We start from the raw sequence: 26,326 nt of genomic DNA, 5'->3' as shown, positions 1-26,326 counted from the left end.
CACTGGAAATCATAGACAGGGTTTTATGCAGGGAAGAAATGTGACCATATTTTGTTTTTGAGAGTTCATTCTGCCAACTCTGTGAATGAGAATGAAGGGGAACAAAAATGCAGGCACAATACCCATTAGTAAATCAGTGCAAGAGTCAGATGAAATGTGAACGGGGCTGTATGTATGGATTGTGATAAGAGTTGTGTAAGCCCCTCATAAAATGATAAAAAAGAAAAGAAAAGTGAACGGGGCTGGAGACAAAAGTAGTAACAATGGAGACAGAGTACAGAGAGCCAGTACAAGGTGTTTCAGAGTAAAGGCTTCCAAAGCCACGACAAACGATGGGAGGAGGCAGAAGAGGTCCTCACCTTGCAGAAAATAAACTTGAAATATACATGCTGGACGTTACTGAAATGTCACTACAGAAACTCATTTAATATTATGTCATTGCCATGTTACATGGAAATATAATATTGTTTAAAATGATCATCAAGATGCCCTACCATGGTCATGGATTTGGGATGATTTTCTAATCTTCTTGGTCTGTGGGAAATAGAAAAATAAGTAAATCAGGGAAGGGAGAGGGCTAAAATATTAACTTAGTGAATAAATATGCTATGATTTTAGATACTTTTTCCTTGACTTTCAATCCTAAATTCTCATCTATGATAGAACTATGAAAGTCAAAAAGATGAAGGTAAAGCTCAGTGGATCACTCTCATTGCATTGAAATAAAAATATTGAGCCCTGGTCTCATTAGGTTTTGTAATTCTCATAGATATACTTAGGATAGGATGCTGGCTATGACTTGAGAACCTAATAAATTTCCTTGAGAGTGATGAGGAATGAAAGGTAAAAATAAGATATCTGACATTTTAAAGACTTACTGTATATACGCGAGTACCATCCGATCTCCATATCAGCCTAGGCACCTAATTTTACCACAAAACTGCATTAAAAATGTGCTGAAAAACTCGGCTTATATACAAGTATATACGGTATTTTACATGCTCATGTCCCAGTAAATTCACTACTGAGTAAAGTTGGCAAAAACAGTACCATAATTTTAAAAGTATGCAGAAGGAGTTTAAAACAATTTCAATTGCTGGATCGACTATGATTGCTTGGGTATTCCAGTGGTAGTAGAGGCTTGTTTGATGTAGATCTCTCTGGAGAGGCCATGGCCCCACCTTCCCCACTCTATGCTTCAAGGCCAGTCTAAATCTATACAAATGAAACCCAAGTCATCTGTGATACCTTAGTTGTGTAATAGCTCCAAGCTCAAACTTTACACTATTTGAAAAGTAAAGTTATAAAAATAATCTGTTCAATGTTCACAACTTTGCTTGATAGACTGAAAATCCGACTTACAAAAACCTATAGGTGCCAAGAGTGAGTCATGTGTTATTACCTTGCTGCAGACACAAAGGGGTGATGCTTCAGTCTAAGCGCTGCTCTCAGACAATATATGGAGATTGCCTTAGTACTAAAACATTTGTCCTAGGGCTTTTTGTCACTTCATTTGTGCAAAATATCATAATTTTATTTACTCTATTGTGTTTTGATATTTAATGTACTGTATTTATTGTGTTTAGATGTTTTAGGTGGGTATCTCGACAACCTACGTGTGTTAGACAAGGTTCTCTAGAAAGACAAAACCAGATCACTGATAATTTTATATATATATATATATATATATACATATATATTTCTACAGATAGCTAGATATATAACACAAGAAATGAACTGTTAAATTATGTACAGATAGATAGCTATATAATACAAGAAATGAACAATGAACAGTTAAATTATAAAGCAGTACAAATGGCTCAGTGCAACTCACTCCTGTGAGAGTTATGAGACACTGGCAGTCCTTCAAGTCTCAAATCTTCAATTCCTCTGTAGAGAGCCAGGTAGTCCTCTGTAGAGAGGCACAGGCACAGCTATCCTAGCACAGGCAGCAAACAGCAAGGCAGGTTACCAACAGTCAGCCAGGTCACTAACAGTCAGTCCTCAGCTCAAGAGATGTAAATTCCAATTGTGTGGCAAAGCAGGTCTTGAAGGAACCTCAAACTACAGTGACACAGTCCACGGGTTAGGTGTCCCACAGGTAGTGTAGCTTGCAAATTGAGGCAAAGAACAATCAAGGAAGCCGCACACTGGTCCGCTGATCAAAGAGTGAGAGGCAAGAAAGGCAAGGCTCGCCGAACCATTCATCTCTACACCCTTCAATTAATCTCACATGTGTTTTCAGCCAGGCTGGCACAATTAACTTTCTCACTAGGGCTCTTAATTTTGTACTAAAGTCCTGGAAAAATGAATCTATATGTGTAATTTTGGGGCTTCAAAACCAATTATTTGGTTTTCCATGATGTAGGGGGAAAGTATGTTTGGCTCTCAAATTTTTCAATATGACTTTGGAACAAATTGAGTTTGACAACCAAGATCTTACTGTAATAAACAAATATTTGAACTAGTGAAAAATGTAAACCTATATGGAAAATTTAAAATTTTTTTTCAGAAAATAAATTCCACAGGTCTCAACCATTAGATGATTCTAAGTCCATTTAAATTAGCATTTGCTTACTTCGCATCTATGCACTGCCATGCATCATATTATATTTCACATTAGAAAATAAAAATCATATCTAGCCTATCATTTTGTAAAAACCAGTTGTCTAAATCTCCTGAGGAGATTTTCCTCATTAGTAATTGCTTTTCCGTTGCTGTTATAAAAACACACATATACAGCATTTACCATGTCAACATTTTTCACACCTAGAATTCAGTGACATCAACTACACTAATGTTGTGCAACCAACCATTAGCAACATTCATGGTCAAATTTTCCATCCTATAAATAGAAACTCAATGCTAAGGAGCTCTGATTTTCAAAACATAGCTGGATTTGCAAATGCTATGCTGAACAATTATCACTCAGGATAAAACAAAAATGTAGCTTAAACTTTGTCCCCTATTTCTACTTAAGGCTTTCTTCATTTAGGGAAACTTTCTCTTTGCTGTTGGCTGAGTATGTAGCAGGCCCAGTCATTTTTTTTTTTTTTTGTATATGAAAATCAGTCTTCACTGTGAAGAATAAACATGGTCTTAATTCAGTAAGTGGAATGCACAATCCTAAATATTCACAAATCCTTTAATCTTCATTCAAAAGTAAGAGTCCAGCTGCTTTCAGGCAAGGCCCAGAGTTGATGGAAAACTCCCTGTCTTTGGAAGTCAGCTTCTGCTCTCTCTTCACTCATCATTTTCTCTGTGTTCAGGGGGATGAAGTGAAGTAGGGATATAGGACAATTTTTACTTGGCTGGGTGACTTCAGAGTCTCTGGGCTTAGCAACTGGTTTAAAGCTAGTTTGGATCTTCCCTTACTAGGGACCTCCCACCGACAGTTCCCCAACATAAGCTGGTATATCTGGTTTCTGATACTCCTGCAGAAGCCCCCCAATACCTGGCATTCTCTTTCAGTTTCTGTACTCCTAAATTCCAGATAACTCACCCCCAACACCACTCTTCTGTTGAGCTTCTACAGCTGGACTCAGCTTTCTCAGTTTGTCAGTGAGTCACTTAAACTTTATTTCCAAAAATTTTAGGGGGCACATTTCAAAGCCCTCTAGATGGTCCCCTGGAAGCTCCCTTCATAGGGATTTGCATGAAAAAGATAAAATTATTTGGGGGGTCGTAACTGATTCTAAAAACTTTTCTCCACAATCTCTCCCATTCTCCCTGCATCTCCTCTGACCAATGGGTATCAGTCACACAACAACTTCTTTGGAATATCCTTGATAAATTATGCATATTGGAAAATATACTCTCAATTTGGGAATGGATATTTGCTTTAGTAGCATCTCATGAAATGAGCCAGGAAGAGCCCCATTTTAACATTCAGTGTCTCTAAATCAATTTCATATGTACATACTGTGTAGCATCAAATCTTTTAAAAGAGAATTATAAGTCTTATAAGTTTATAAGATTTAATGTTAATATTAAAAAGCTGGTTATTAAACATACAGCAGGGCAATCTATTTTGTTATTGTGTTAGGCTGGGTTCTCTAGAGAAGCAAAACTATTAATGCTTGTGTGTGTGTGTGTGTGTGTGTGTGTGTGTGTGTATAGAAAGAGATTTATATCAAGCCATAGCTCACACAGCTGAAGAAGTGGGTCCATTATGGTTCAAGTCCATTATGGGTCAAATCTGTGGCTGAGATGAAGTTGGAGGCATCTAGTAGCTATAGAAGCTAACGAATAGAAAGCAGGAGGATGAAACAAGGACATGGGTTGGTGGATGCATAGTTGAATGAACCCAAGGTTGTTCTAATGAATCTAAGGTTAGCAGTCCACTGAAGGCTGCTGGGATCAGCAGGTGATGTAACAGGAGATCAATAAATCAGGTGCAGGATTCACATTTACAATCTATGCTAAGAGTATGCTACACCCAAAATGAAACCTTGCTGTAATAGGTAGGTTTATTGTGCCAACCTGGCCAATAGGAATATGTGCTATTAATCAGGTCGCAGTTTGATTGGAGGGCAAAAGATAAATGGCTTGGCAAGGCCCGCCCTCACTCTCTTGTTCTCTGGTGATTGGACCAACATGCAGTTGATTTAGCTAGTTCTCTGCGTCAACCTGTGAGCTACACTATCTGTGGGACAAGCCAACCCATGGATCCTGTTGCTAGAGCTTGGAGTTCTTTTGAGACCTGCTTCTCCATGCTGCTGGTTTATACATCACTTGTGCTTGAGGCTGGTGGATCCTGTCGTCTTGAATTGCTTGAGTTTGATATCCCATCTGGGCCTGCTTTGATAAGCTCCTGAGCTGCTGACTGTTGGTAACCCACACTGCTGTTTGCTGTCTGTGGACAGACTCTGCCTGCATTACCATAGGGAAGACTCAGCTGCTGTTTCCTTGAACTTGGACCCGGTAGACCTTGTGAGTTGAAGGACTTCCAGTATATTAACTGTCCCTAGGAAGTGAGGTGAACTGAGCCCTCTGTACTGCTGTGTGGACTAATTAGTTCTTATATTCCTTTGTGCTGTGTGTGTGTGTGTGTGTGTGTATAATCATAAGTGTCCTGGTTTTGTTTCTCTAAGGGATGCTCCCTAACACACTCCCTCAATGTATTAAGACAAGCCCAGATTAAGGAGATGGTATTACACCCTATTCTCCCTACAATGCTTGGCTGCTTCACAGAGAATCCCATCATAGAGTTGACCACACTATGTTAGCTAATATGATGGGAGAATCTCGACCTGCCAAACTTGACATAAAACTTATCTGTCTTAGTTACAGACAAAAATATTTTCTTGTAGCTCAGAAAGTTTGTAGTATCTTTCTTAGAGGGGATCCTAAGTCTCATGAGGATGGGAAATCTGGCTCCCAGTTTAGATACTACAAAAAAATGTTTGCCAAGCAACTATTTTATGCCAGTCATGATATCAAGCATTTTCATATAATTTGTGTTGTTTATATTAAATTGAGATAAAGGAAACTTAAAAATATATATATTACTATATACACAGGCACTATTATTTATAAAGGGAAATAAAAACTTACTTCAGTTTTCTTGTTTTCTCTCTGGGCTTCCTAATTAAGTTTTCCAAATGTTTATTTCTCTCTTCTAAACTAAAATAAAAATAAATTCAATTTATTTATTTAGATTAGTACTTTGTTAGATTCATTAGAGAATTTGAATAGATAGATGTAAATGGTAGCCTAGCTCTCTACACATCAGCTATTCTAATTATAGAATAAATTGATATTCTATTCAAACAATTCAAATTATTTGGTCAGTGTTTGCCTTTCTGGGTTGTAGTGGAAAAGAAGAAAAACAGATAGTAATAAACATATAAAGGGGCATTGAATTTTCTTCTATTAGTTTACACTGTAACTCCAACATGGTTTGGGGGGGTTGCTGTTTGGTGACATCATAGGGTAGCTATAAGTTGGGTCTGATGTGATGGCACCAAACAACAATCCCCAAACCAACTTGCCTTGTCACCACTGATGATTATCTGGATCACCTGGCTGAAGCAGTATTTGTCAGATTTCTCCATGTACAAAACCAACCAAACCAAATTCACTGTCCTCAAACTGATTCTGACTCATAGAGACTCTATAGGAGAGAGTAGAACTCCTCCATAGGGTTTACCATCTATAGATTTCAACCTTTATGGGAGCAAACAGCCCCATCTTTCTCCCAAGGTGGGTTTAACCACTATGATAGTTAGATTTTGTTAAGTTATTGCACCTGTGGAAGGAGGGGTGGAGTCCAACCTATCAATCAGGTCATAGCCAAGAGATGCCTCTTTTAGGGTGTGACCTTTTTATAAGAGATGATGTGGAGAAATGTCATCTCTTCTTGTTCCTTTTCATTGTCCTGTGTGGAGTACCAGCCTGACAACTGAATGAGTCCAAAGGGCAGTTGTGTAATTGAGGGGTAAAATCAAAGAGACATCAGACAAGACAAAGCATGCAAGTGCTCACCTTTACAGTCATGACTTCAGGAGCCACGTCCATTCAGAGAGAGCAAGTATATTTACAACCAAGGCTTATATACACTCTAGGGTCATGCAAGTCCTCCGAACTACAGGTAATCATGTATGTAACAAAGTAGGCTGTACCCTGATCATAAAGGCCCCTGAGCATATTGGAGGAGTAACCTAATACCAGTACTGGTGGTGGTGGCTGTCTTCAGAGCCTAGCGAGAAACAGCAAATGTCTGCTCCCATAGTTAAAGCTGCTGCCTACATAGCAATCAGTCATGTGCTTGTAAGAGCTAACATTAAGGTAGTACTATTATGGGAGGATATGGTGGGGAACAATATTAAATGCAGTGGGAAAAAAAGTTTAATTAATTATGGTAATTATGAGACTGTGATTGGGATTCACCTCTAACTCACAAGGGTGAAGGTCTCCCTTCACCCCAGAAGCCCAGCCTGTCAGGCTTCTTAATATATGAGAATAAAGGATTCATCTGTATACACTCTGTTCCTATTCTCTGTTTCCCAGAGTCCTGCTTGCTTGGATTCTTCATTTGGTTCTGGAGCTGGTGATTGATGTAGCCTACCATACCTCCGAGCTGTTGGTACCTGCTATAGTTTATTGTGCCAGCCTGGCCGATAAACACAAGTAGGATTAACTGAAGGGCAGAGGGATAAATGGCTCGGTGAGCCTCACCTTGGTTGTTCTGTGCCTCAGTTTAAAGGGGTACACTACATGTGGGATGCCTAGCCTGTGGACTGTGTCACTGTAAGTTGAGGTCCCTTTAAGCCCACACGATTGGAATGTTCATCTCTGGAGCTGGGGACTGACAATTGATGACAGTTGGGGACCTGCCTTTCTGTTTTCTGCCTGGGTATATATAGCCCAGCTCTTTCTACAGAAGGGGACTGGCACCTGGCAGCTCTCAAAACTTGAATGACTGCTAGTGTCTCACTGCTTTATAATTTGACTGTTAATTTCTTGTATTATCTATCTGTATATTATTTAACGGTTTATTTCTCGAGTTATATAGCTATCTTTATAAATATATTTATATATAATTACTAGCAATTGGTTTGTCTCTCTAGAGAACCCTGTCCAATACAGTACCCTGTCACATTCTTGCCGATCATGGATCCACATGTCTCCATATCTAATGGCCTCTGATCTCCCAGCTTCCTGCTTCATCAATCAGCAGCTACATGAATCTGAAGGGGGCTCTTGATAGCATCTGACTCAGGTACTTGAGTTGGACTAGGCTAGGCTGCTCCTTTGACATAAATTTCTTGATATAAAATTCTCTCTCATACATTTTTAACTGTCAACAGGTTTGGTTCTCTAGAAAACCTAACACTGCTACCAACCAATATCCTTCAAGAAAATGTAGCAAGATTACCCCTTTGGAGTCCCTGATAGCAGTCCTCATACCTTTTAAGGTGACTTATCTGCCTTACATTTAACTGGCTTAAATTGATTAGAAGTACCCTCTAGATCAGTGGTTCTCAGCCTGTGGGTCACGACCCCTTTAGGGATGAACGACCCTTTCACAGGGGTTGCCCGATTCCTAACAAGAGCAAAATTACAGTTATGAAGTAACAACAAAAATAATTTTATGGAGACTCGAGGAAGATGGCCACCAGATAGCTAGCTCATGTGGAGCTCTGAGGAGATCAGTGAGTGGGGAGAGTTGGGGGCGAAGTAGGGGTATCAAATCTGTCTGTTCGATTTCCAAGACCACTAGAGCAGCCAGGGCTGCTGATCGCCAGGGCTGATCACCAGGGCTCTGTGCGGACACCTGGGTCTGTGGTGGGGCGCTCGGGGTTCCCATTCTGCCCAACGGGTGCCACAGGGCAGCCAGGTGCACCGCTGAGGCTGCACCCGCCTAGGCGCTCCGCACAAAACTGCCTGTCAGTAACCCCACCCCGCCTCAGGGTGTCCGGGGTCTGTGTGTGCTACAGCCGCCAAGCCCCCTACCCCCTGCAGATCCGAACCCAACACAGGTACCCCTCACAGTCCAGCGGGCCAGACCCTCCCCCTTCTCCTGGGAGGTGCGTGCCCGGCGCCACAGCCAGGTGGAAGGAGAGGCTGTGGTACTGTCTTAGTGCTCTGCGCAAACTGACAATCAGACCTGCTGCACGCTCAGAGGTCTCAGCCCAGAGATGCCCGCTCCATCACTGCGCTCCTTTCAGATCCGCCAGTCAGCCAGCCTCCTCTCTGCACCTCCTCCTGTCCCCTATATACGTGCACGCCCGTGCAGGCGTGGAGACACACATACACACACACCCATGCTGAGGTTCCCATCCCGACACATCACTTCAGGCCTACCAGGCAGAGGACCCAAGTCTGGCAGAATTTTCTGCATCTGCAGCATAGGAACACAAGCCATTGGGGCTTGCTCACTGCATTTGCCCTTCTCCCTGCTTACTCTGTCCCACCCTTTGGGCTCCAAGTGGTACATCTGCACACCAGTCACGGGGACCCCCTCCCACTTGCCTACCTGAGGGAAGTGCCCCTAGGCAGAAACAGATAACCCAATCCCCAACCCATCCCCTAAATACACTCCCCTGCACTGGGGCCAATACTTTCTATCAGACTGCAGCCTGCACAGCTACAAACAGCCCCTAAGGGGACTTAAAGGTGACTGCAGTACAAACCATAGGCCAAGGCAAGAGGGAATCCCAAGCAGGACAAAGGTGAAACACAACCGCGTGAGACAGTTTGCTAAAGGCAACCAGCTGAAACACCAACACCAACCTCCCAAAGAGAGAGCCCAGGGCTCTGAGACACCCAAGAAAATGGCACCAATTTCCAAAAAATTGAAGAAGAAGAAAAAAAAAGCCCCAGCAAGCTGCTTCCACAGTTTCAACAAGAAAAGAGAAACAAAATCCAATGCCAGAGGACCACCTGAACCTATCAGCAATCATAGAAAAGGCAGAGGTTGACCTCCCACAGAAAGAAATCATCAGAATGCTGCTTGGAGATATACAGGCCATGAGGGAAACATTACAGAAAAAGGATGAAATGATAGAGGAATTAAAAGCCCTGCACCAAAGGGAAGTACAGGAATTAAAGGGCGAGATAACAAAAACTAATAGCAAACTCACAGACATCACCCAGAGAATGTAGGAGGCAGAGAACCACACCAGTGACCTAGAGGATTCGCAAGCAGAAATTAATAAACGTGAGAAAAAGTCCAACAAGTCCATCAGAGGAGCTGAAGAAAACCTCAGAGCTATGTCTGACGCTATGAAAAGGAACAACATCAGAATTATCAATCAGCTTGCCAGAGGAATGCACATCAAGGAAACCAGTATCCAAAATAGTGATGGAATGATTGGAGGAAAACTTATGTAACTTAATGAATGAAAACCAGGCAATTATCCAGGAGGCCAAAAGCACGCCAGTTAGACTGAATCCCCAAAAGAAGTCACCAAGACATATAGTTGTTAAACTACCCAACTTTGAGGAAAAGGAGAAAATTATTAGAACAGTTAGGGAAAAACTGACAACCACATGTAAAGGCAAGCAGATAAAAATATGCTCAGACCCGTTAGCAGACACTATGAAGAAGAGGAGACAGTGGAGCAGCATATTCTGAAAATTGCAGGAAAATAACACAAACCCAAGAATACTCTATCCAGCCAAATTATCTATCAAAATTGATGGAGAAGTGAGTATTCCCGGACAAGGAAAGCCTTAAAGAATATGCTAAAAGGAACCCAGCACTACAAAAGATCCTCACTGAAGAACATGGGCAGAAGAGTATGGGCAGAAGAACAACACTCACCAAACACATAAAAGAGACTGCCACACAGAACAACTCCACCCAGAGACCATCAAAGGGGAAACAGCCCCCAATATAGAACTGGCCCAATGATGGAAAGAAGGCAAGAATGAACCACAAACACACATATGCACAACCCACAGAAAAGAAAGGGAGATAGGAAAACACCTAACACAAGAGAGAGAAAATGACATTACAGGTTCTACAGATAGATGTAATAACCCTGAATATTAATGGTTTGAACTCCGGTCTTAAGAGACAGAGGCTAATAGACTGGCTTGGAAAACACAAATCCTCGATCTGCTGCCTACAGAGGAGACACATCTCAACATTACAGATAAAAACAAGCTGAGAATCAAAGGCTAGAGACAATATCAGGCAAACTCTAATTCAAAAAAGGTGAGGGTTGCAATCCTAGTTTCAGATAAAATTGACCTCAAAATGCAAACCTTAAAAAGCGATAAAGATGGACACTATATAATGCTCAAGGGAGCATTACATAAAGGACCAATAAGCATTCTAAACATTTACTCGCCAAACAAGCATCTAGCAGAATATGTCAAGCAAACACTGCAAAGGATGAGAAAAGGAATCACAGCCTCAACAATTGTAGTAGGTGACTTCAATACACTGCTCTCTGAGAAAGATAGATCACTCGGAAAGAAACTCAACAAGGAGACTAAAGATTTAAACACTACAATTAGACAACTTGACCTGATTGATGTCTACAGAGCTCTCCACCCAAACAAAAAGAGTTCACATTCTATTCAAATCTACATGGCACATTTATGAAAATAGACCACATGGTAGGGCATAAGCCGAATCTACATAAATTCAAGCACATTGATATCATACAGACCTCTCTGTCTGACCACTGTGCCATAAGATTGGAAATAAACAAAAGGACGATAAGGAAATGAAAGGCAAACCATTGAAGAATGAATAACTCTCTATTGCAAAAGGAGAGCGTGCTGACTCAGATCAGAGATGAAAGTAGGAAATTTCTAGAAACCAATGAGAATGAAAACACGGCATACCAAAACTTATGGGACACAGCAGACAGTCATCAGAGGAAGTCTCATAGCATTACATGCACACATAAAGAGGGAGGAGAGGCTTATAAGTGATACACTGGAAGAAAATTTACAGCATCTAGAGCAGAGTCAGCACGAAAATCCAACTAACAGGAAAAGAAAAGAAATAATAAGAATTAGATCTGAGATTCAGGAGAGAGAAAATGAAACTATGGAAAAAAATCAATGCTGCTAAAAGTTGGTTCTTTGAACATATAAACCGAATCGACAAACCTCTTGCAAAACCTTTCTTTAACCAAAGAAAGGAAGGAAAACATTTTAATAGCAAGGATGAGGGATGAAAGAGGGAATTTACAACGGTCCAAAGTGAAATAAAAAAGAAAATTACACAGTACTATGAAGGACTGCACTCCAATAAATCAAAAAACTTGGAAGACATGGATGAATTCTTGGAAAAACAACCTGTATTGGACAGGGTTCTCTAGAGAGACAAACCAGATTGCTAGTAATTATATATAAATATATTTATAAAGATAGATATATAATTCAAGAAATAAACCGTTAAATAATATACAGATAGATAATACAAGAAATTAACAGTTAAATTATAAAGCAGTGAGACACTAGCAGTCCTTCAAGTTTTGAGAGCTACCAGGTGCCAGTCCCCTTCTGTAGAGAGAGCTGGGCTATATATACCCAGGCAGAAAACAGCAAGGCAGGTCCCCAACTGTCATCAACTGTCAGTCCCCAGCTCCAGAGATGAACATTCCAATCATGTGGGCTTAAAGGGACCTCAACTTACAGTGACACACTCCACAGGCTAGGCATCCCACATGTAGTGTACCCCTTTAAAATGAGGCACAGAACAACCAAGGTGAGGCTCACCGAGCCATTTATCCCTCTGCCCTTCAGTTAATCCTACTTGTGTTTATCGGCCAGGCTGGCACAATAAACTATAGCAATATCCCTCCCTAGATTATCCCCAATGGTCATCAAGAACCTCAACAGATCCATATCAATAGAAGAAATAGACAAGGCTATCAAAGAATTACCAACCAAGAAGACACCGGGACCAGATGGATTCACTGGTGAATTCTATCAAGCATTCAGGGAAGAACTGACACCAATCCTACACAAACCTCTCCAGACCATAGAAAAAGATGGCAAACTCCCAAATTCCTTCTACAAAGCTAGTATAACTCTTATACCTAAACTGGGAAAGGATCCCACAAGAATTGAGAACTACAGACCAAACTCCCTAATGAATATTGATGCAAAACACCTTAACAAAATACTAGCCAAGAGAATACAAAAATATATAAAACAATTCACCATGACCCATTGGGATTCATACCAGGGATTCAAGGATGGTCCAACATACGAAAGACCATTAGTATTATTCGTCACATTGAAATGAAGAAATATAAGAACAACATGATGAAGAAAAAGCATTTGACAGCATCCAACACCAATTCATGCTTAAGACACTCAAGAAGATAGGAATGGAAGGAAAATTCCTCAATATAATACAAGCTACATATGAAAAACCAATAGCCAATGTGGTAGTCAATGGAGAAAAGCGAGATCAATTCTCCTGAAAAAGGGGACTAGACAAGGATGTCCCCTGTCCCCACTCCTACTGTGCTGGAGGTCCTAGCTAACAATATAAGGCAAAGAAAGGACATCAAAGGTATTTGGCTGGGGAAGGAAGAAGTGAAACTATCGTTTTTTGCAGATGATATGATTTTATATATGGAAAATCCTAGAAGTTCCACAAGAAGGAGTACTGGCAGCAATAGAGGAATATGGCAGAGTATCAGGCTACAATATCAACGAACAGAAGTCTATTGCACTACTATATACATCGGAAAAGGACACAGAAGAGGAGATCAAAAAGGGGGTACCCTTCACAATAGCCAAACACAAATTGAAGTATCTAGGGATATACCTGACTCAAAAAACCAAAATTCTGTATGAAGAAAACTACAAAACACTATTAAAGAAACCAAGGATGACCTCAACAAATGGAAGGAGATCCCATGCTCGTAGATCGGCAGACTCAATATTGTAAACATGTCAATTCTACCCAATGCACTATATAAGTTCAATGCTATCCCGATCCAAATTCCAGCAACTTTCTTCAAAGAGTTAGAAAAACAGATTACCAACTTCATATGGAGAGGGAAGAAGCCGAGAATTAGCAGAGAGCTCCTCAAGAAGAAGAATGACCAAGTCGGAGGGCTTGCTTTACCCGACTTTAGCACCTACTACACAGCTACAGCGGTAAAAACAGCGTGGTACTGATATAAAGATAGATATTCAGACCAGTGGAAAAGGATTGAAAACCCAGAAATAAAATCATCAGCATACAGACAACTGATCTTTGATAAGGGACCCAAAAATATCAAATGGGAAGTGGATGCCCTCTTCAATTCATGGTGCTGGAAAAATGGATATGTAGCTGCAGAAAAATGAAGCAAGACCTTTACCTCACTCCATGCACAGGGATAAACTCAAGGTGGATCACACCTTGAGGTAAAACCCAAAACTATTAGGGCCACCAATGTGGGAATTGGGATAAACCTGAGAATCTTGGCACAAGGATTACATGGGCTATTGGATATTGGGAAGGACATCAACACAGAGGAGGCACAAATTGACCAATGGGACATACTAAAAATAAAACACTTATGTACATTGAAATAATTCACCAAGAGAGTAATAAGAGAGACTACAGAATGGGAAAACATCTTTAGCAATGACACACCAGACAAAGGTCGTATTACTAAAATCTACAATACACAGCTAAATTACAACAAGAAAAAAAACAAACCAATTGTCCACTCAGGAGGTGGGTAAAGGACCTGAACAGGAGTGTCTCAAGGGCAGAAATCCAAATGGCCAATAAATATATGAGAAAATGATCTCTAGCCATAAGAGAAATGCAAATTAAAACTATGAGATACCACTAACATCCTCCAAGATAGCCCAATTCAAGAAATCAGAAAGTAACAAGTGTTGGAGGGGATGTGGAGAGATAGGAACTCTTGTCCACTGCTGGTGGACCTGTAGGTATGTACCACCATTATGAAAATCGATTTGGCAATATCTAAAACAGTTGGAAATTGATCTACCTTATGATCCAGCAATACCCCTAGCGGGCATATACATAGAAGAGACAAAAAATAAAACCACAGCCAGACATCTGTGCCCCAATGTTCATCGCGGCACAGTTCACAATTGCAAGGAGTTAGAAACAGCCCAAATTCCCATCAACAGACGAATGGATTAAAAAACTCTGGTACATATATACAATGGAGTATTACGCATCCCTGAAAAGCAATGGTGAACGCATGAAGCACATTGCCCCATGGGAAGAACTGGAGGAAATTATGCTAAGTGAAGTAAACCAAGCACAAAAGGATAAGTACTACATGAGTCCGCTGAGGTAAGCTCAAAAAAATTCAAAAGGGGCATAGGGAAGAAGATGCTGCATACATACATCTCTGGGGTGAGGCCCAGGTAATATGGCAGGGGCCAGACTAAACTCAGGGATACATATGGTGTTTCCACAGGGAAAGAGAGACAGGACTTCAACCTGGAGCTCCAAGACAAGAACACAACACACTGACATGAAGCAGGGAACCCATAGAGAGGACTGAGGGGCCAGCCCCATTACCAACTAAGTGGACAACACCGTCCTCTCGGCAAGAGGAATTCACTTCAGAGGACAGCACTGATGTTACAGTTCAAGAAGAGGGGAAGAAAGACTGGTCTGGTCAAAGCACACAGGATCCAACGAGGGGGTAGAGGGGGAAAAAAAAGGAAAAGAGTGATGCACATCCTGGCTCACTAAGCCCTAAGGACAATGTTCCTGTTTAGAAAAGCAATGCACAGGGCTGCCCCACCATGGGACACAGTGTTCCTCATTGACCCATAGCACCATTGGGAACAACACTAGAGACACACAGGGGGAATTGTGCCCGTCATGAGCTCACCATGCTGAAGCCAGCCTCTGGGGGCATGCAGGAGGAGCAGCGGGTGAAGCAGAGCAATGAAGTCCCCAGGTGTAGAGGCAGTGCCAGGGCATGGCACCCCATCAGACCTGACTGGAAAGCACCCATGAAGGAAAACAAACAGACCCTGAACTATTCATATGTTTATGTGTGTATGCGTGTGTTGTTGTGGTTGTAGCTACTGTTTTACTTTCTGTTGTTGCTTCGTGGTACTCAATCTTGTGATAGTACATAGCATGTCTACCTGGAAGGGATAGGCAGAATAAACCAGCCTAAAGAGAGAACAATGAGATGACAGTTCTGGGGGGATATGAGGGTAGGGGAGGTGGGGAAAAGGAAGAGGGTGTTAACAAGCCCAGGGACAAGGGAAAAACAAGGGATCCAAAATCAATGTGAAGGAGGGTGTGGGAGGTCTGGCAGGGCTGGATCAAGTACAATGTAACCGAGAAGAATTCCTAAAATCCAAATGAAGGCACAACATGATAGTGGGAGAAGAGGAAAGTACAAAGAAACAGAGGAAAGAACTAGGAGGCAAAGGGTAGTCACATAGATTTACATACAGGCATATAATGATGTAAATATATTTATTTATGATGAGGGGGAAATAGATCTATGTACATATATTTATAGGTTTAGTATTAAGGAATATGGACAGTGGGTCCCTGCTCAAGTACTCCCTGAACACAAGAACACTTTGTTCTAACAATTTAGCAGTCTAAGATGCTCACCTGCCTAGCACGATCACTGAAGAAAATGGATGCACAAGCAAATGTGGTGAAGAAAGCTGATGGCGCCCGGCTATCAAAAGATAGAGCACCTGAAGTTGCTGAAGACAATTGGTGCATAAGCAAATATGGTAAAGAAAGTTGATAGTGCCCAGCTACCAAAATATATAGCACCTGAAGTCTTAAAGACCTGTAGATAAATATGCAGCCATCTAGCCGAGAGACACCAAAACGCACATGGATGAAGCACACCGGCCTGTCCCGACTCGATTGCTGAGGACAAAGTGGGTGAATAAGCAAAAGTTGTGAAGAAAGCTGATGGTGCCCGGCTATCAAATGATATAGCATTTGGGGTCTTAAAGGCTTCAAGACAATCAGCGGCCATCTAACTAAGAAACAACAAAGCCCACACGCAAGAAGCACACCAGCCTACCCCAACATGAACGCTGAAGACAAAGCGGGTGCATAGGCAAATGTGGTGAAGAAAGTTGATGGTGCCCAGTTGTCAAAATATATACAATCTGAGGTCCCATAGGCTGGAAGATAAACAAGGGGCCATCGAACTGAGAAACAACAAAGCCCACATGGAAAATGCACACCAGCCTGTGAGATGACAAGGCGTCGAAGGGATCAGGTATCAGGCATCAAAGACCAAACAAACAAATAAATAAACAAACAAATAAATAAATAATAGCATTGTGAATGAAGGGGAGTGCAGAGTGGGGACCCACAGCCAATCTGGGGAAATTGGACATCCCCTTGCAGAAGGGCTGTGGGGAAGTGACAAGCCAGTCAGAGTGAAGTGTAGCAACGATGAAACATCCAAATTTCCTCTCGTTCTTGAATGCTTCCTCCCCCCCACTATGATGTCCCAATTCTACCTTACAAATCCAGCTGGACCAGAAGATGTACACTGGTGCAGATAGGAACTGGAAATACAGGGAATACAGGACAGGTGAACCCTGCACAATCAGAGGTGACAGTGGCGATATCAGGAAGGTGGAGGGAAGGTGAGGGAGAAAGGGGGAACAGATGACAAGGTCTACATATAACCTCCTCCCTGGAGGATGGACAGCAGAGAACTGGGTGAGGGAGACATCAGATGGTGTAAGATATGATAAAATAATAATTATTTATAAATTATAAAGGGAGAGGGGGGACTGGGGAAGGAGGGGAAAATGAGGAGCTGATACGAATGGCTCAAGTAGACAGCAGGTGTTTTGAGAATGATGGTGGCAACATACATACAAATGTGCTGGACAAAAATGATGTATGTACGGATTGTAAAAAGAGTTGTATGAGCCCCTAATAAAATGATTATAAAAAGTAATAGTTTTATGCTTGGGTGTCACCACAAGATGAGGAACTATTTCTAAGGGTCGTGGCATTAGGAAGGTTGAGAACCACTGCTCTAGACCATATTGATAAATTTAAGACTTGTTCATAAAATCATCTTCATTAGTTTCAACCTGACTTAAAAGACCAATAGAAAGATTTGATCTTCACACATGCTTTTGGAACTCATCAAGCTTGTTGAGACCAAATGTTCCCTTAAAATAAAAAATTCCAAACCAAGTGAGAGCCTGACCTCAGCAGCTGTATCCGTGGTAATTCTACAGCCTTTCCCCATCATGTTCTGGACTTCAGCTACAGTAGTGGTTCTCAACCTGTGGGTCGCGATCCTTTTGGGGGTCAAACAACTTTTTTACAGGGGTTGCCTAAGACTATTGGAAAACAGGTAGGTCAACCCACATGCAGATATGCCTACATACCAAGTACCCGGAGTAAAGACTGTTACACATGCTACACCATGCTTTAAGACAAAATTTCATTTCTTTGTAATTAGAAATAAATATTTTGCAATATATAGTTATATGTTGTTTTTGTCATTAATCACTATGCTTTCAGTATGTTCAATTTGTAACAATGTAAAATACACCCTGCATTTCAGATATTTACATCACGATTCATAACAGTAGCAAAATTACAGTGATGAAGTAGCAAGGAAAATAATGTTCCGGTTGGGGGGTACCCACAAGATGAAGAGTATGAAAGGGTCGTGGCGTGAGGAAGGCTGCGAACCACTGAGCTACAGTTTCTTCATTCATCTAGGTCGACAGTCTTCTCTCTCATGACTCATCTTTGAGGTCTTCCTGATCTTCCTTAAAATACTTGCTCCATCTAACAATTGTTCTTGTTTGATGTGATGCAATCCGCCCATAAACTTAGTTCAAAGATCCAATGACTTACAAAGATGTTCACTAGAGTTTTATCAAGTTCCTGAACTTTTCTATATCCATAGAACAAAGAATATATTTTCCGAAGGTATCCTAAGAAGACTAACTGTATTACTGAAAACAACTTTTGGCAGCCACCAAATGATAAGAAGGACATGTTAAATGATTTCTTTTTCAATAAATTGATGCTGCCCCAGCAGCAACTGTTTTACTTGCCTTTGTGTGCTACTACATTGACAAACCGAGAAAGCATGCTGAGCACAGTAAGTGAGTTACAAAAGGACAAATTGTAGATGAGCCTATAAACGGCCATCTAAATGGAGAGTCACCTAAGTCCCGGTGGAAGAAGCACACACCAGTTGTGTGATCCAAAGATGACAATAACAAAATTCAAATACGACGACAGGAAAAGTATCAGAGCTAAAATTGTGAACAACCAATTTGTGGAAGACTGTGGAGGGCAGTGGGAGCCCAGGACCCATCTGCAGAGTAGCTAGTCAGATTAAGCCACTAGCAGATCCCCTCTAGCCACAGGCAAAGGTCTGGAACAGCCTTTCTATCAAACAGAGATCATTGTAATCCTGAACATACTGGATCAAACTTGACCTCCCTATAGACCCCGGAATTTGTGTTCTTGCTTGTTCCATGACAAAAACTCCTTCCTTGGCTTTTTAAATATTGATGGAGGTCTTTTGCTCATAACTGGTACTTTTATCTTTATATTATGATTGTTTTACCCTTACCATTTTATTTCATTTTTGTTCTTCATTATTTCTGTTGAGCTTACCGTTTGTGAAGCACAGAAGGAGTGAATGCAGAGAGAGAGAATAACTGATGCAAGGATTTGTAGGGGATGTGGAGGGAGGGGGGAATTAAGTGGGTGAAGGGATTTGGGGAATAAATAATGAAGGTGGGAAGGAGCACTAGAACCGAATGTGATTACACAACTTATTTTAAAGGTGATTTAATCATGGAGGTGGGGAGAAGAAAGAAAATGTTCTGAAATTGATTTTGGTAATGATTGTACAATGCTTCTTGACATGATGGTATTACTGAATTGTATGAGGGCTATGTGTCAATAAAATTGGGAAAAATGCCATTAAAAAACAACAAGACTCCAGTAATTGATGGAATTCAAAAGATGTTTCAACAAATAGATGCAATGCTACAAGCAGTCACTAGTCTTTGCTTAAAAAAAAAAAAATTGGAAGACCAGCAAATTGGTCCTCAAAAAAATTACATTTTTTGTATGATTCTCACTAATCCATTCACTACTCTTTGAAAAAGAAAGGAAGTATATGACTACACTTAGGAAGTCAAACCAAAAAACCAAACTCACTGCCATCAAGTAAATGTTGACTTACAGTGAGCTTGAGTGGGTTTCTGAGACTGTCACTGTTTACGGGAATAGAAAGCCCAGTCTGTCTCCCAAGGAGCTGTTGGTAGCTTCAAACTGCCAACCATGCAGATTGCTGCCCAACACATAACCACTACACCACCAGGGCTCCTGACACTTAAACAGCAGATTAGCTTAATTAAAGAAGAATGACTTTAATATATAAAACTGCCCTTTGTTCTTCTTTTAGGGAGTCTGAGAAAAAATGAACTTATCAAACCAAAGAGTGAAATAAAATATTAATACATTTTTAGACAATTAAAGATGATTTTAAGCTTTTCCAACTTACTGTGCAATCTGAGAATGAGATATCTGAAGCCTTTGGTCAGCACATTCAATAATTTCTTCGTATGATGTAACCTTGGAAAAATAAGCTAAACAAATGAGTCTCTGGTAAAATCTGGCATTTTAAAAAAATTTTATTTTTTGCTTTAAAAATGCTCTACAAGTAGAAGTTCAATTCTATATTCCCATCAATGAATATCTTACTAAAAGCAAACTATCTTCCTTATATTCTGAAGTCAAAGAGCACTAGTGGTGTAGTGGTTTTCATGTTGGAGCTAACCACAAGGTCAGCAATTTGAAACCACCAGCCACTCCTCGGGAGAAATATGAGGGTTTTTTTTTTTTTACTGCTGTGAAGAATTATAACTGTCTCAAAGAAACAGTTCTACACTGTCCTATAGGGTCACTATAAGTCAGAATCAACTCAATGGCAGCGAGATACTTTGAGGGAAGTAATACAAGTTGAAATATAATGCAATGCTTAAGAAAAGCCATTTTAATATTAAAAAGAAATGTATTAAGTCCATTTGGTTAAGATTAATAGCATTGTAAAAGTAAACTGGAACACTTAGTTGATGAGCTTTACCATTGCCCTGAACGTTAGAAAGGACTACTAACAACTAACACTTTCAGTTGCTCACAGCAGAATAGACAGACGCACATATTGTTTCTTTGCTGGGATTCAACTGCAAAAGGCTAATGATGTCATCCTGAGGTCAATGGGATCAATAGAAAAGTGTTACATCAATCGTTTTTTAAGCTCTAATACTATTACTTTAATATTTGGCATATTTCTTTAAAGGCAAATATTGTTGTAAGAAAAATTTTACCTTATCTATTAAGTTGCCTAAATGTCTTTGAAACTCATCATTTTGTTCAACGAGTCTGTTGCAGTGGTCTTCCTTTGATGCTAGAAGATTTCCCAATTTTGCAATCTATGAAAAAAGTAAAAATAATAACCTAGAAACTGCTATGAGAACCATATTTGGATGCTAAGCACATGAAAATAGTGAGCTTACTTCATTCTAGTAGTCTCATAAATTGAGCTGTGTCATGGCTACTTATGAGATGCTATGAAACAGATACAGGAGCCCTGGTGGCCCTATCTGGTAAGCATTAGACTGTTAACTGCAAGGTTTGTGGTTCAAACTCACCAGCTGCTCTGAGGGAGGAAAGTGAGGCTATCACTCTTGTAAAGATTTACAAGCTTTGAAATTCTATATAAGGTCTCTACCAGGTTTGAGCCACCTTTTTATTTTGTACCTGCTATTTTACTGGTTGTTTTGAGATCAGTACAGAGACATTATGAACAATTTTTATACAAGTCTTAATGCACAAACCAAAATCCAAAAATGGAATGTAGACACAATTGTTTTCTAAATTCCAGTGACTTTCCAGCTTTAAATTTGGGAGCAATTAAAAACTTATTGAGTACTATTATCTTCAAATGTTGATAAGCTGTTACATCTTAAGTCCCATTAATTCATAATTGAATGTCACAGACACTACACACTCAAATATTCAACTATTTACAGCACATAACAAAGTTATCAGAAAAACTGGACTACTACCCAAACCAAAGGTGTTACCGAATGCACAGGGTTCTGACAAGAATGCCATGATGGCAGAATGATTTTCAGACACAATTCGACTACAAATAAACAACATGGAAACAAAAACTTAAATGTTCAAGTCATACAAATGCATCACAGTGAGTCCAAATTTCATTAAGTATGCTTTGTATTAAAGATACAAAAACTCCCCCCATTCCATGGAATGTTAGACAATCAAATCTTCCCACAATTCAGCACCCCACCTTTTTCTGGCTATACCCCAAAATAAACAACCAGTAAATGATTTCACATCTTTAAAAGGAAAAGTGTTTACACATTTTAAAAAAGTGGGATGAATTTTTCTAAGGCTTCTTTAAAATGTTGCTAGAGCTACTACAAAGCTTGCATTTACAAAATAGTTGATAAAAATATTCTTCTGGATTGTACAAGAAGGGAGATAATGGGGCCCCACAGATAAGACATGGCAAATAAACATTAATCAGACTTGGTTTTTTCTTGTGCTTCATCACATGGTAGACTTTCCTCGTTTTTTGTTTTTCCATTTTTGGCAGGTAAATCTTTAGTTTCTTGGTTGGCTATTTCAGCCTGTTAACCTTGGCTCCCTGCCTTTCCCCGTTTGCTTGCACTTGTCTGAAGATTTCTCCTTCCCTACTGCCTTTGTTGGCTTCCTCTCCATGTTTGCAGGTGCAGGTTTTGCTGACAACCTCACCCATTTGCTTTTGGGCTCCTCCTTCACTGCCCCTTCAGGCAAAGCTGACCTTACTTTGGGGCATTGGCTGTGGGGAGAGCGCTTGCCAGATGCCTGCAACTGTGGACCACTGAGTGCTTTCTTGAAGTTGGATTGCCTGCCTACTGCTACTCTAACCCTCTGCCCGAACTGCTAGAGGTAACCACATACTTTGACTTCCAAATCCTGTTCTTCTATTTTCAAAACCAGCAAAGTCAAATATTCTGTTGACAGAGCTGAGACATACTCTTCACTTTTAAGAACTCTTTTGGTTATTTTGGGTAATTCAGGATTGCCTCCCCATTTCAAAATCCTGAACCTAATCACAGCCCAAAAGTTGTTGGTACCATAATTGCCTAGATTCCCTGTCTTCTTAAGGAATGCAGAGTCCCTGTTGTCGAGTGGTGGGAATTAGGGCATGAACATCTTTGGCAGGGGCCATTATTCTATCATCCTGCATAGTAAAGATCAGCATAGTAAAGATCAAATACCCCAAAATAGGAAGGTTCAGCCCCTACTTCCCCATGTTTTTATCCTTCCTGCCAGTTGCCCTTGTGGCACTAGCCACCAGATAGTCTCCATGACACTAGCCACCAGATTGAAGTCAGATTTCACAAGTTCAAAGGACACTACTGTCCTTCAGACCAACTGGGTAGAAACCAGCTGTAAGTTTGGGAGGTCCATATAACACCTCAACTTTCTGACCTGATGATCACAAATTGGAGCCTGATTTTCTACTGTTTCATTGAGGATGCCAACTATATGCTCAGGAGTTCATATAAAACCCTTACTTTCTGACCCACTTGATTCCGTTTTGATTCAATAGTTTTCTGTAACGTCTCAGAACTCATGGAGAATGTACAATGACAGATAAAGACAAAAGAGGATACATACTAAGAAATGCATATAGTATAAGTTCTGAGAGAATTCCTTATCCAAACTTCCATGTTCCAAGGGATGTGCTACCTTCTTAAGAGCAAATGTGATTAACCAGGCAGCTCTCTGAGTTGTTGTGCTTAGGGCTTGTATGAGAAGCTAAATTATGAGAAGCTTGAATTAGAAGCTAAATTATGTCTCCTGGAGCTAATTGATATCAGCCTCCCAGGTAACTCTTTCTGTTCTGGCCAGCCCCCACTTGCCTGCACAAATGGGTGGCGTGGCTCGGAAGTTCCAGACCAAGGTACTCCAATTACTCCCACAGTTAATTTATATTTCCTGGAGGAGCATAAACAACTTGATGATTTGATGCTTTTTATTTGGCCCTATGTTGCAGTCTATCCTGCGAGTGGTATGCACCTTGTAGGGATTGGCACTAGACTATGACAATTTAGCGAGTATAGCATAATATGCAAATGAAGTTATGCTAGCTTATAAAGATTGGTCAGTTCATGGAAGAAGCACACCATCCTGTCCCAACTCGATCGCTGAGGACAAAGTGGGTGCGTAAGCAAAAGTGGTGAAGAAAGCTGATGGTGCTCGGCTATCAAATGATATAGCATCTGGGGCCTTAAAGGCTTGAAGAGAAACAGGAGGCCATCTAGCTAAGAAACAACAAAATCCACATGAAAGAAGCACACCAGCCTACCCTGACACAATTGCTGAAGACAAAGTGGGTGCACAAGCAAATGAGGTGAAGAAAGCTGACGGTGACCAGCTATCAAAAGATATAGAATCTGGGGTCCTATAGGCTGGAAGATAAGCACGGGGCCATCTAACTGAGAAACAATAAAGCCCACATGGAAGAAGCACACCAGCCTGTGAGATCACAATGCATCGAAGGGATTAGGTATCAGGCATCAAAGACAAAAAAAATAATAGCATTGTGAATGAGGGAGAGTGCAGAGTAGGGACCCAGGGCCCATCTGTGAGAAATTAGACATCCCTTTGCAGAAGGGCTGTGGGGAAGAGACAAGCCAGTCAGGGTGCAGAATAGCAATGATGAAACATACAATTTTCCTCTAGTTCTTGAATGTTTCCTACCCTCTCCCCCACTTTCATGATCCCAATTCTACCTTACAAATCTAGCTGGACCAGAAGAAGTACCCTGGTACAGATAGAAACTGGAAACACAGGAAATCCAGGACAGACGAACCCCTCATGAGCAGTGGTGAGAGTGGCGATACATGAGGGTGGAGGGAAGGTGAGAAAGAAAGGGGGAACAGATTACAAGGATCTACATATAACCTCCTCCCTGGGGGATGGACAGTGGAGAAGTGGGTGAAGGGAGACATCAGATGGTGTAAGACATGACAAAATAATAATAATTTATAAATTATCAAGGGTTCATGGGGAAGGAGGGAGCGGGAAGGGAGGGAAAAATGAGGAGCTGATACCAAGGGTTCAAGTAGAAAGCAAATGTTTTGAGAATGATGATGGCAATATGTGTACAAATGTGCTTGAAACAATGGATGTATGTATGGATTGTGAAAAGAGTTGTACGAGCCCCCAATAAAATGATTTTTTTAAAAAGAACAAGGAAAAAAAGATTGGTCAGTTTATGACCCTCGATGGGCCATATCTTAAACTTAAAGGTTTTTCATATATGCAGCCAACACCAAGGAAGAAAGAAGAAGGGAGGGGGAAGGCAAGCAGGACAGCAAGCAAACAAACAAACAAAAAACCCAACAACCGCTAAACCCAGGAAATGAGGACTCTCCTAAAAGAGGTGTAAAACAGGCTTAATACTGAAGACAGACAGTGGCCTGGAAAGGAGCCTGTGGCATGGTCAGTGGGGACCAAGTGGAGTCCTGAGGGGGATGAGAGAGTGTATACACACACAGCAAAGAGAAGAGCCTGCATGGTCAAGAAGTGACTGAGAGATGCTCTGCATTGAAGAAGGGAGAAATGTGCTCTCTACTTTAGGGGAGAATTCTAGATTTTGCCTACCCACATCTTGATTCTGATCCCAAGGTGCACCCTGTTGTTTCCTTAATAAGCCACCTAAGTATGGTCTGTGAGTTCTGTGTGGCCATTGCAACTAATCAGCAAACCCAGCATACAGATAGAGTTTGCTTTGGGAAGGACAGCTGGTGTTGGAAATGGTGAAAAGGTTGGATAGTAGAGCTATGTGTGACCCCCATTAAGGGACAGATTACACAATAAGAAAGATAAGCATCCCCCCCCCCCCAACTATCATGATCCTAATTCTACCTTGCAAGTCTGGATAGAGCAGAGGTTGTACACTGGTGCAGATAGGAGCTGGAGGCACAGGGAATCCAGGGCGGATGATACTTTCAGGACCAGGGCTGTGAGGGGTGATACTGGGAGGGTAGAGGGTGAGTGGATTGGAAAGAGGGAACTGATTACAAGGATCTACATGTGACCTCCTCCCTGGGGGATGGAAAACAGAAACGGAGTGAAGGGAGATGTCGGACAGGGCAAGATATGACAAAATAATAATTTATAAATTATCAAGGGCTCATGAGGGAGGGTGGAGGGGGGAGGGAGGGGGGAAAAAAGAGGACCTGATGCAAAGGGCTTAAGTGGAGAGCAAATGCTTTGAACATGATTAGGGCAAAGAATGTACAGATGTGCTTTATACAATTGATGTATGTATATGTATGGATTGTGATGAGAGTTGTATGAGTCCCTAATAAAATATTTTTTTAAAGATTTTTGAAAGTCATAAAAAATGCTCTTGTATAAAAAATTTTGAAAAGAAGTAGAAAAAAATAAAAATGATTTTGAATTTTGTTCCAAAAAAAAAGAAAGATAAGCATATATCAGGGCATCAACTAAACAAGAGTACCAGTTGTTCTATGCAAAGACCCAAAGATGCCAAACAGACAAGTCAAGCAAACACCACAGTGGACGAGAGCTGGCAGAGCATTACAAGCAACTGATACTGTTTTAGTGCTCACAGATGTACCAGCTGGAAACAAAGCTGCCTCAGGGCCACAAGGGTATCCACATGGAAGATTGTCTAAGCTATGAGGTCACTAACACTTCAAAAACCTGTTGGCAGCTACTTCCTATGGTCCTCCCCTGTGTAACTGAACTCTTTATCTCAGTGGATATCTTGGGAATATATAATTTTTTCCCATAAACAAGAGGTAGAGGGTGGGC

At 40.9% G+C, this 26,326-nt stretch overlaps 1 protein-coding gene across 1 annotated transcript in view; it reads right to left on the bottom strand.

The window, feature by feature from the left end:
* Positions 1-446: 446 nt before the first annotated feature.
* The window catches only part of CAGE1 (cancer antigen 1), a 78,671-nt gene continuing 52,791 nt past the window's right edge, over positions 447-26,326 (bottom strand). The window contains exons 9-12 of the mRNA XM_075553816.1: positions 20,791-20,895; positions 19,965-20,035; positions 5,557-5,625; positions 447-534 (exon numbers count right to left, since the gene is read on the bottom strand). Coding sequence (XP_075409931.1) covers positions 447-534; positions 5,557-5,625; positions 19,965-20,035; positions 20,791-20,895 — 333 coding nt within the window. The remainder of the gene's footprint in view (positions 535-5,556; positions 5,626-19,964; positions 20,036-20,790; positions 20,896-26,326) is intronic.

Source organism: Tenrec ecaudatus, chromosome 7, assembly GCF_050624435.1.
Source record: "Tenrec ecaudatus isolate mTenEca1 chromosome 7, mTenEca1.hap1, whole genome shotgun sequence".
Classification (NCBI taxonomy): domain Eukaryota; kingdom Metazoa; phylum Chordata; class Mammalia; order Afrosoricida; family Tenrecidae; genus Tenrec; species Tenrec ecaudatus.
This window is presented reverse-complemented; position numbering and strand designations above follow the sequence as displayed.